Here is a 12,299-nt window from a genome sequence, read left to right as displayed (position 1 = left end):
TATTGATAAGAAGGTTGTGCAAGATCATATCAAATACTTTACTAAAGTCTAGGTATACCACATCCACCGCTTCCTCCTTATCCACAAGGGGTACTATTAGCCTATCAAAGAAACCTATCAGGTTGGTTTGACATAATTTGTTCTTGACAAATCCATGCTGTTACTTATCACCTTATTACCTTCTAGTTGTTTGCAGATGGATTCTTTAATTATTTGCTCCATTATCTTTCCTGGCACAGAAATTAAACTGACTTGTCTGTGGTTTCCCAGGTTGACCCTATTTCCCTTTTTATAGATGGGAACTGTATTTGCTCTTTTCCAGTCTTCTGGAATCTCTCCCGACTTTCATGACTTTTCAAAGGTGATGGGTAATCCATATTAACTAGCCAAATCTTGTTTAGCTCTTCTTTTCAGAAACCATTTAAAAACTAATGCTCATTAATAATTCTTTAGCGCATCTAAAAATATGTTTGAGGTGTTTCTAACTCAGATATAGAAATACATTCCAGCATGCATGGAAGATCTCACCCTGGAGATGAGTGATCTTTCTTTAAATTAAAGAGGAATTAAAGAATAGTCATCTTAATAATTTTTATTCTCCTTTATACTGTGTTTCTATCTAATCTGTCCTAGTTGGTGCAGTTGCTAATTCTTCACTGCCTAACTCCTGTATAGTCCTTTACACTAGTGTAAATAGAATACAAAATTGTGTCATTCTGATTTGATTGAATTTTACACCTACTTTGCACAGTTGTAAATGACTACACAAAAGAAACACAATGGAGTATCAGGCCCTAATCCTTTGGCTGAAACTGGAGTTTGAATGAGGACAACTGGCAGAGGGTCAATGAACATAAGATTTCGATAACGCTTATACATTCAAGGATGCACCCAGAAGAAAAAGACAGAGAAGTATATCAGCCTTGTTGATTGAGGAAATGTGATTGTGATTTATCACTCATCTTCACAATTTGGAGGCTTTATTAGATCATCTGCTACTAGGTAACAACTGTAGCCAAGACTGTTTTTCCTTACCGCTGCTTGGCAATAAGACTACATCCTTTTCTTTCTAATTCCTACCTTGAATTTCTCACCTCAAGATTAGAGTATTGTTACATGAGGCTACACATTGAACAATGTTCTGTATTATTCTCTAGCAGTAGATCAGTTTCTAGATAGAATTTAAGTTGTGCTAGTTGGGTTCTGCTGTTTGAGAGACCGCATCTCTACCTGCAGTTTCAGTCAGTAAAGGTGATCAAGTTGACAGTCAGTAACAATCTTTAAAAAGGTGGTGAGGTGGGAGATAGCTCTCTTTAATTCTTAATTTGCCAGATTTTGATTTGTTGATTTATAGATCACGCTGGACCCAAGCTATTGCCTGCTCCTAGCCCTATTTCAGCCTTTAAGATCTGAGTTTAGTTTCTCTCACTTCTCCTATTTCTAAGACTCAGTTTAGTTGTCTTGAATAAAATAAGACAAATTTTCCTGGCAAATTTACAGAAATAATGACGTAGCTGTCTAATAAAAGGCAGTGCAGGTATAAAAATAAGCATAATTGAAATTCATATGAGAGAATGTTAGCCTGATTCTAAAATTAAGTTATGAAGGAAAGCTTAAAAATCTTGCATGGTAGAAAAGTTCTTATCTCACTGTTTTAAAGTTCTTTGTTACTTCAGAAAAAAAAGGTATATTTCTTTTCACAGGTGTAATAAAGGATCCAGTAGCTATTACCCCTGGGCTTTGACAGGTCAGGATATGTCTCTTCACTAAAATATAGCATCCTCTAAGTCTATCCCAAAAAAGATTAAATGAGGTGTAGTTGATTAGTATAGAAATTGAGTGAATAGAGAGTGCTAGCATGGTTAACCAGTAGTAGGTAATAGGCTAATGTCTCGAGAAAGGTTTTGTACCAGTGACATAACTACAAGGACCCATTTGGGGGGGACCTTAACTTTGTGTAGGTGGACAAGGATAGGAGATGAGGGAAGCAGGACAGAAGTACCAGGGCAGAGCGGGGTCAAGCCCAGCCTGGCTCCCAACTCTTTCCCCAGCTGGCTCGCTGGGTGGAAACAGATAAGCCCTGGCGCCCAAGCCCCTTTCCTCGCTGGTTTGCCAGGCATGCTTGGGTACAAAGTGGGTAGTCAGTAGCCCACCTCGGGCTACGTCCCTGTTTTATATCGGACATGTATCTTTCCCTAATTTATGATTTCATTGGGTTTTTTTTTCAGTGTCCAGACTATTGTGTTTGAAATACATTTGAGTAACCATTCTAAATTAACAAACATTTCTAATGGAGAATTTCTTGGTGATGTTTGAGTAGTTGGGGGTGGTTATTATCTAGTGTATTTATCTATAAGGACTTGAGGGCCCAGGATGGGAGACTGACCTCAGAGCCAAAGAGACGAACTCTTAAAACTTTGAGTATTGGGCAAAGAAGATTTCAGTGATGATCCTCTGCTGAGTAGCCAAATCTTTTCACATGAAACATCAAGAGCCTGGCAGCCTGAACAGCTTTGAGAGCCAGCTTGAGAAAACTTGAACATCTGTTCAAGCTATCTAAATTGGCCTGTGGCATTCTAAACAGAGAAGCTATGGTTGCTTCACCAACTCCCCAGTTCCCTTAAACCTGCTGCCTGACCAGATCCACACCTGGGCTCTCAGCCAGTCTCCATCACAGCTTTAAGTCTTTGGCAGTCATTTTCAGGCCCTTCTTGCCTCGATAACTTCTTTAAAAACAACGAATGGTCCTGCAGCACCTTAGAGACTTACAATAACTTCTTGTCATTATAAGTGCTTAATTTTTATTCATATACATTTTATAAGGATAAATTCTGGAGTGATAGTTGTTGGACTTCCATAAAATAGGTGTGTTTAAAAATGTATGTGCTTTGACCCTGATTCAACAAAGCTCTTAAGCATGTGCTTTAAGTGAATTTGCAACCCTGACAGCGTGTATTTTGGAATATGCTCTAGTCTATTTGACTAGAAATTATTCCTATGTTTAATCTTAAACACATACTTAAATGTTTTGCTGACTAGGGGCCTTAAAATGTATAAGTAGAAAGCAAGCAAGAAAGGAAGGGACACAATAGGAAGGGTTGAAGTCTGCAATAGACACTTGACAAATTCTGCAGGATAGCCAGCTAAGGAAAACCTTGTTATGCACATCTCCTAACATTCAGAAAGTCTCCAGCAGAACAGTTTCCCTCCAGTTGGCTTCCTAGTGCTCAGGAGATCCAAAAGACAGAGTATTAGAAATATGCAGTAGAACCCATTCAATCTAAAAAATAAATAACGGAGATGAAACCACAATATTCTGGGTAAAGATAGAGTATGACCAATTAGTTTGTCAACGAATGTTATGTCAATGTTTGTGGAATAAGCTGAAATGGTTGTGATTATAACTGTTCATAAATCAAAATATACACATTACTAACATTTAAAAACAGCCTCGATCAAAACCTTCTTCTGCTAATATTTTATATGTACTAAAACATAGTCATCAGCTCTGTTTGTCATCAGATTAATTTGCCACATTTGTTAGTTCTGTCTGCTTAAATGAGCAGCAGTAAAATCGTTACCATTGTTGGTATTTAAATTGACATCTTTAGGTTCCAGTTATCTCCTCAGGTGAGACAAACAGAGGCAGTTCATAACGCTCAGAGCTATTGACTTAGGCAGTCTGTTTCTGTTTTTATTATATATTATGTAGTATTGTCAAGATAAATCCAGGCCCTAATTAGAGTTGCCAGATGGTTTCAACAAAAATACCAGACACACTTGACATTACATTACAATCTACATTACATCTTATTTAGAAAATACCGGACATTTGTATTTTCTCATTTATATTTTCGCAATTTGGTTCCTGTACAGAAAGCTGGACTGTCCAGTTCAAAACCGGACACCTGGCAACCCTATCTCTATTGTGTGAGGCGCTGTACAATGATATGGCATAAAATCCTGCCCTTTTGAAGTCAATAGTTTTTTTCATTGACTTCAGTAGGGTGGAGAGTTTACCTGTGGTTTTTGACCAAAATAGATTATCATCTAAGACGGAAAGTGACAAAACAGCCTAGGGAGAGAGGGATACAATTCAGGAAGACCACAGTGTAACACTGATTTTCTTTTGGTTAATCTTTTCTTCACATACAGAAGGATTCCAAACATAAAATTTTTTAAATTAAAGCTTGAATTCTCAATCGTCCATCTTCTGAAAGAGCAGATTATTTAAATGTCTCAATTTTTAAATATTCTACACTAAAAGAGTAAGTGCTTTAAATTTGGGGCAGGCACTATATCATGCTCAAATCAGAGAAGCTTAAAACCTTGTGCTAATTATACCTCCACCTCTCTCCTCCCCCCCTTCGCCCCGCCCCGTGCAACTTTATGGAGTTGCTCTAGTCTAGTGCAAGGGTCGCCAACCTTTTCAAACCGAAGAGCCAAACTATATCAAAATTCAGAACAAGTGGTCAACAAAGAGCCGTATAAGAATGCTCATTTGCATGACTGAAAATATACAACTTAATATTATTAGTAATTGACATGATGATTACTAATAGCCAGGGCTTGACAAACCCCGGCGAGAGCTACTCGCCAGCCCCGCACCGTGCATGTGCCAGACCGGCACTGCACATGCGTGAAGCGCCGGTGAATGGAGCTTACGGAGCGACAGGCTGAAATCTACTCGCCGCGGATGAGTAGATATAGCAGTTTGTCAAGCCCTGCTAATAGCAGAAATGATCATTGTACTCACAGACTTTATTCAATGGGACTTCTGCTGCTGCATTTTTATGCACATTTCTTTGAAGTGTACATCATAACTAGTCAAATTCAGGTCCATGCACGCATTCAAGCTACATGAATAATTACACATTTTTAAAATTTTGAATTAATTTTTCATTTTAATTTTAAAAGTTGCATGCATTTTGGGAATGACCAAAAAGCCATATATGGTTCCACACTAAGCCACATTTGCCTTGAGAGCCATAGGTTGCAGACCCCTGCTCTAGTGTCTTATGGTATGTCTACACTATAGCACTATTTCGGGATACTTCTGATATCCCTAAATAGCTATTCTTTTGAACAAGCCTGTTATTATAAAACATAACGGGTTGGTTCACTGTTCCAATGTCCCTGTAAACCTTGTTCCACGAGGATTAAGGAATGTTTCGGAATAGTGGTTTATTTTGAAATTTTGTGCTGTATAGACAGCACCAAATTATGAAATAAGCTATTTTGAAATTAGCTCGAAATAAGGTACGCCATTTGTGTAGCTCAAATTGCATGGCTTCTAAGGGTGCAATGTAGATGCACCCTTATAATTAACACAATTGTTTGGAGTGGGTTCCAAATGAATTAGCAGCAACCTTTCAATGTCCTATATATTTTTTTCAGAATGAGTTTTTTTTAAAAAAGTCACTTGGTGGCATTTGTGATTTTGTCCCTGCCCTTTATACAATATAAAAATTGGTGTAAACAAACTTGCCAAATCCAACCTTTGTAGTGTGTAGTGCACAGGGTGCTTCTTATCTTGTCTGCTTTCAAAGATCCTGTTTGTGTGTACCTGTGATCATCCTAAGAAGGATAGAGCAGGGTATTTACAGTTCTGTCTCTATGGATTATTCTTTATAAAGTGGATTAACCTCCTACTGCAATTGTCTGGAAAGTGCTGTGTGAGCCAGTAGATAACACAAATAAAGTGCACAGGAATCCTGCTGAGGGACTCAGTATTCTAAGTAACATAAGCAAGTTCAGGTTAACTAAATAAATCAAAACAATGACTACACTTCTTTTCTAATTCTTCTTGTCTGCCTTCAAGCATCCAGGACTGTGATGTTCCTCCCTTTGCACAAATGGGGACAGTGCACCTCAAGGGGGTTTCAACTGCCCCAATTACCGAAGGCTTCCCATGGGCTCCCTGCTGGAGTTTTCTTCCTTGGATGCTAACAGAGATAGAAATCAGGAAACAAAATTCTATAACAGATTCCTGTGTGAACTGGGGCATGTGTGTTATGCCAGTACTTTAAAAAAGGGAGCCCAAATACTTATGTTGGCAATGGCTTGATTGTTTAAAAGGGCTGAGCTTCCTGGGAGCTGTTGGGAAGTTAGTACTGTTGAAAATCAGGCTGCTATCTGCATGTGAATATTGGAGTCTATCTTTAGGCTCTAGTTTTTGAAAATATTTTAATATCTTTGTTTCTCCATTTATTTTTTTGTAAATAATGGGAAATATTCTCATTCTTGATAGGGGTACAGTGTCATGAACATCAGATCCTCACATTCATAGGGCTATATAAGTACTAGGGATGTAAACCTTAGGTTGAAACTGTTAACTGATTAAGTGGGATTCCATGCATAGGGAGGAGACACAGTAGCAGGGGCCAGCAGCCCCAAGCACCTGGGGTGGGGCAAAACAGCTGCCACTTCCCTCCTCTACACGTGGGACTGCCAGCTACTGATGCTGGCTGTCCAACACGTGGGGTAGCATCTCCCACCGGGTACTGATTAACCAGTACCCGGTAAGCATCACTCTTAATGAGTGATGCTTACCAGGTAACTGGTTACCCGGTTACCCATTCACATCCCTAATAAGTACAAAGAATGTTTAATTATTATTTAATTGATACAGTTACAGCTTTCTCCAGGTGCAGAAGCCTATGCCGAGCGGAGAGCTATCTGGCTACAGGTGGGGTTATATGCACTGACAGAGTCCTAAATCCCATTTTGCTAAATATTCACTCAGTCGGTGTTAGTCAATCTTACTGCCTCCTTGAAAGGGACTGTTTTTATCCTCCCAAATGCTAGTGATCATGTTAACTCTACACTGGCATAATCTGTAAGCCCAACTAAAATGCTTTGGATTGTAAGCCAATTTTTTATGTATTATACAACATAATTGAATAAAATGTGGGTTTTTAACCTATAAGCACAATAGACGAGTAACAGAAAGTGCTGTTAATTGAGTTTTCAAAATCTAACTGCAGCCAGAGAGCCATGGGAGCAAGTCTTCCTTGTCACTAGCCTTGCTTACTATTGAACTTGATCATGCTTTCTTGTTCACATTTGCCACTGACTTTGATTGGATGAAGATCAAGCTTTAGCTCCATCCTCTGACAATTACTTGCTGACTTTTTACCTGTCATGCTTCTTTAGTGTCTTCCTTGGAAAAGAGATGAGTGTTGTATTAGCAATTTTTCATGTGCCACACTTAAGCCCTTGGATTTTTATCTTTATTTATTGCAGCTGGAGCTGAGGAGAAAATTGGCTGGGCATTTGGCCTAGGATTAGAAAGGCTGGCTATGATCCTCTATGATATCCCTGACATCCGCCTGTTTTGGAGTGAAGATGAACGCTTCCTGAAACAGTTTACTGTGTCTCACGTTAACCAAAAAGTACAGTTTCAGGTAATATATATCTATATATATCTGTATGAATAGATAATTTTATGTCTGTAGAAATGATTGGTCATTACCAAAGGAGAGAAAACATGTTAAATAACCAAAATTGTGATCAATAGTAAAAGACAAATCATAAAATATTAGCTGCTGTGGGAAAAACTTGTCATTACCATACATTTATATAATTGATGGATATCTTTTTTATTAAACTGTATGTATTCAGAAAATCATCTCTGTTCAGGACAGCATCGAAGCACGTGCTTTCTTGTTTTTCCTGGATAGGGATGGACTCAAGAACATACTTAAGTGATTTCTTGAATGAGAGCTGTAATTCTATGCTACTTTGAATGGAAGTTACCTCTAAAAATACTATAATACATTCCCAAATTCTTGCTTGATGTTACAGCCTCTGCAAAACAGCTTGAAAATGTGTCCTGCTATCTTCCATGTGTATGTGGGTGGATATAGCTTTTAATGATACTTAGCAAGCACAAGTTTCCTTTGCCCTAGGCCCACCAATGATGGAGGGGGCAAAGGGGGCAACTGCTCCAAGGCCTGGTCATACAAAAATGCCAGGAGCTCCCAGTCTCCACTGCTACTGCAACAGTGGCAGCAGTTGGATACTTGGGCCTTTTAAATTACTGCCAGAGCACCACGCCGTGCACTCTAACATCACTGAAAATTGCCTAGCTCCAGCCCCGCCCCTTTGCCCCGAGGTCACACCCCTTCCAGTGGCACGGAACAGGCCCCTTCCCCCCACACGCATACACAATGGTTAAGGGCCCAGCAAGGCTGTCGGCCCTGCTACTTTGCCCTAACATATCTAGCAGCATTTTCCTCCAGCCTCTTCTGCAGATGATTTTCAAGCTGGTGTTTCAGAAGCACTTTTGTGGTAACTCTGCTATCAAAACCATCCTGACATAGCTGTAGCTGGCAGTCTGCCTGACTCATTGCAGTAATACAGCAGCTGAACTTGAATTGATTGAAAGGCAGTGCTGCATTCAGAGTATACTTTACCATCCGCATGGGGAGAATCAAGTAAACTGGCATCATGCTTCAGTAGAAGGGATTATAGAAAAGTCAGAACAACTACTGCATTTGTACCTGGTGTCTCTTTATGAGAAACTGGATAATAATTGTGGCCGTACCATGTCAGGGTGGGAGAGGTGGACTTTAACACTGGTGTCTTTTACTATTCCTCTCCCTTAATTTGTGCACCAGCTTGTTTTTTTATTATTTGAAAGTAAATATAATATTCAAAGAAAAATGATAACGCTGAATCAGTTGTAAAACAGATTTCAGATTTGTACAATCACCAGCAATGAAGATACGTTGGCATTGAAAATTGGGGAAAATTCTCCACAATTCTTCTATGTAATACTGTTAAAAGGAAAAGAGCAAACCTAAGTATTCTGGTATGTTCCCAAAGATCAAACTTCAACTAGAGGTTTGAAGTGCCCAAACATCCATTCAAATACAGTACACATACTTATGATTCTAACTTTCCCGGAAGCAGTCAGCAGTCAAAACAAACCATGAAAATGACTGACAGAACTCAGTCAAATCTGAAAAGCCTAGTGGAAAAAATGCCATTTTTCTTTTCCCTTAATGTTGTTATGAATGTGAGGGTCCTGTGAATACATTTCTTAGCTAATGAAATCTATTTTAGCATTTTATATTCACCCATCGCTTGTGTTTCTGAGTGTCTTCCATGTCCAATCACTAGCAATAGGAAGTCCCTAGTGGACTTCATGTGTCATTGGTATCTCTCTTTTCACAGGATCAAAACTCTTTTTGTGGTAGGATTTTCCTTTGGGGAGAGCAGTTACTAAGCATTTAGGAATAAAAGGATTATTTTAATTGAAAGCATCGCACATAATTAAAAAGCTTCTTAAAGAGGAAGGCCTTCCAATGTTTCCTAAAGATAGTCAGACTCTGGATTTGTACTGATTTCCTCTGGTAGCTTGTCAAATAGCATTCAGTTTAATTCAGATCAGCAGCATATTTATAAAGAACTTAAAATGTGTGTTGAGAGTTCTGAATTTCTTTCATTCATTTGAATTTGATTACTTGTCATGGGACCCAGTGTTTTACCTTTTTTGACCAGTTTTAGCAACAGTTCTTCTTGTACCATCATTAAATGAAGCTCTTCAAAACATAACTTTTCTGTGATGCTCAAACTACTACTTCAAATTTCTTTATGCCAGTACCCTCTCTCTCCCTTTTCTCTTGAGATAGATGAAAATGGTCTCTGTAGAAACCGTCAAAAGTTCTCCATGTAAAATCATGGATATGAGAGGACTTGCATTGTATTAGGCAAAATTCTGTCCATTTTGAAATACTCCAGTGCCAAGTCATCCTCCACATTCACTGACGGATTCTTTCATAGTCCAATGGAGTTTTGTACAAATATTTTCCTACTAGCCTTCAGAAAAAATTTGTCTTTGCTCAGTTTCATACCATTTCTCCAAGCTTTACCCTCATGAACCCCATTAAACAATTTTCTTTTCATTTTAATGCTTTTAATGCTTGTAGACTGTTCTAATTCTGTAGTTCAGTAGATAGCCAACCCAGAATAATAAAAAATCAGTTCTGTCTGTATAAGTGCATCCTCCCAGACATTCAGTGGTTTTTTTGTGGGAGCAAAATTATGGCAATTCAACTATCTTAACTGTGAATTTCCATGCTTGTAAGTCTACCCATACTAGAAGCCTTAGGAGACTCACAAAGCACTGAACTTCCCTAAGAGCCCGGATGTGCCTTAGTAGGTGTGTGCCCCTCCTATGTGATAGAAGGGGATCATTTTAAATTGCTGGACACCAAGGAATTAAAAAAAATCACTAAAAGAAACAAGAAATGATAGGCTAGCTCTTACTAGTGATTTCTCTTGCTGCCAACTCCAGGGCGTAGCTCCCGCTGCTTTAGTCACAAGGGCTCTTTAATGTTTCCTAGGGGACACCATGATTAAGAGCAAATAAAATCATCACAATTATCAGCAAGGGTTATTTTAATAGCAAAGAAAGGAAAAGACGACATTAAACAGCATGAGTGACTGAACACAAATGATAAGCTGGTTACCTCCGTTGTAATCTCGACTGAATGTTTCTCTGTGGAGGTCTTGTAGCAGACGTTACACCCAACAGAGTGAACACCTCTGAAAATTACTTTCCCTTTGGTAAATTAAGATCCAAGTATAGTGTTTCCCAAAATTATTGTAATTCTAGTCATAGTTTCCAATTAGATACTTAAAGGTTGCTTATGATTGGGCAAAAGTATTGAAAGGGCATTATTATTAATTATTAATAATAATAATTAATAATGATGTTTATATCCCTCCCCTGGGGGGAGGGATAGCTCAGTGGTTTGAGCATTGGCCTGTTAAATCCAGGGTTGTGAGTTCAATCCTTGAGGAGGCCATTTAGGGATTTGGGGCAAAAATTGTCAGGGATGGTACTTGGTCCTGCTGTGAAGGCAGGGAACTGGACTCAATGACCTTTCAAGGTTCCTTCCAGTTCTAGGAGATAGGCAATCTCCATTAATTTTGTTTTAATTTTTTTTTAAATGGACAAAATAAGTAATCTTAACTAAATCCTATGAAACTGAAGAAAATATTTTGTCAGTTACTTAGAAGAAGCCATATAAAGAGCTGTCCTTGAGACGGGCCAGTAACAAATATTAAGTGTTTCTCAGTCTTTTCTGGACTACTGTACTCCTTTAAGGAGTCTGACTTGTCTTTTCTACCCCAAATTTCACCTCACATAAAGCTACTCTGTACCTTCCTGCCACAGTACACTATTTCTGAAAATTTGTTTACTTTCTTATTTTTACCATATAATTATACAATAAATCAACTGTAATATGAACATTGTATTTACATTTCATTGTATAGTACAGAGAATAGTATAAGCAAGTCACTGTATGAAACTTCAGTTTTCACTAACTTTGCTTGTGCTTTTTTGTCGCTAGGCAAATACCTAGATGAGCTGATGTACCCCTAGAAGACTGCTATGCACCAATGTTCCCGCTAATCTTTTTCATCCATATGTGGATTTTTTCTATCCATGTGCAGAATAATTTTTTATGTGCACTGAGACACATGCAAATGTGCACCATCAGGGAAAACACAAATCTAGCTCTGCTAATCTTCTGGCTGGAATAGGAATCTCTCTGGAGTGGCCACACCAGCACACAGTTTATAGGGAACAGTGCTATGCACCCCCAGGGGTATATTTATTTCTGATTCAGAACCACTGTGCTAATCACTTGGAGTACGTCTACACAGCAACATTATTTCAAAATAACTAGCATTATTTCGAAATAACTTAGTCCATGTTTACACAGCAGGCAGTTATTTCAAAATAATGTTGAAATACTGTCAAGCTGGAGGACTTACTCCAACTCCTGTAACCCTCATTGTGCAAGGAGTAAGGGAAGTCGGAGGAAGAGTGATCTATTTTGAAATAAGTGCTGTGTAAACACTCCCAATTTCCAAATAAGCTATTTCAAAATAAACTATGCAATTGATGTAGCTCAATTTGTGTAGATTATTTGGAGTTAAGCCCTGCTGTGTAGATGCCACCTTCGTGATTAACAAGGCACCTTGTTAATATTTGAAGTTACAGTAGCAATTGTATATTAAAAAAATAAGTTTTAAATCATCTGTTTGTGATAGCTTGCTTGCAGAGATGAACAGGATCTGATGAGTTGAAGAGTTCTTGTTGAAGAAGAGTAGCAGAGGGTGTGAGTAGGGGGCTAACTTCTGTGGGTTTTTTATACTCTTTTTACCTACCTCCTTGAAATTAGGAAATCACATCTGTTATTTCAATCTTATGTAGATTCGGATGGGTGTTGTTCTTTCACTGCTTCATGCCTTCAGAGTTGGCTTGGGTACTACCTTCA

At 38.5% G+C, this 12,299-nt stretch overlaps 1 protein-coding gene across 6 annotated transcripts in view; it reads left to right on the top strand.

The window, feature by feature from the left end:
- FARS2 (phenylalanyl-tRNA synthetase 2, mitochondrial) overlaps positions 1 to 12,299 on the top strand; it is a 393,359-nt gene that overhangs the window by 222,642 nt on the left and 158,418 nt on the right. For all 6 annotated transcript variants that reach the window (XM_089776401.1, XM_089776398.1, XM_075921300.2 and 3 more), the window contains one exon: positions 7,246 to 7,406. In XM_089776401.1, the coding sequence (XP_089632527.1) occupies positions 7,246 to 7,406 (161 nt within the window). The remainder of the gene's footprint in view (positions 1 to 7,245; positions 7,407 to 12,299) is intronic.

This window comes from Pelodiscus sinensis, chromosome 2, assembly GCF_052426305.1.
Source record: "Pelodiscus sinensis isolate ZL-2025 chromosome 2, ASM5242630v1, whole genome shotgun sequence".
NCBI classification, from domain to species: Eukaryota; Metazoa; Chordata; order Testudines; family Trionychidae; genus Pelodiscus; species Pelodiscus sinensis.
The sequence above is the reverse complement of the archived record's forward strand: the minus strand, read 5'-3'. Positions and strand labels throughout refer to the sequence as shown.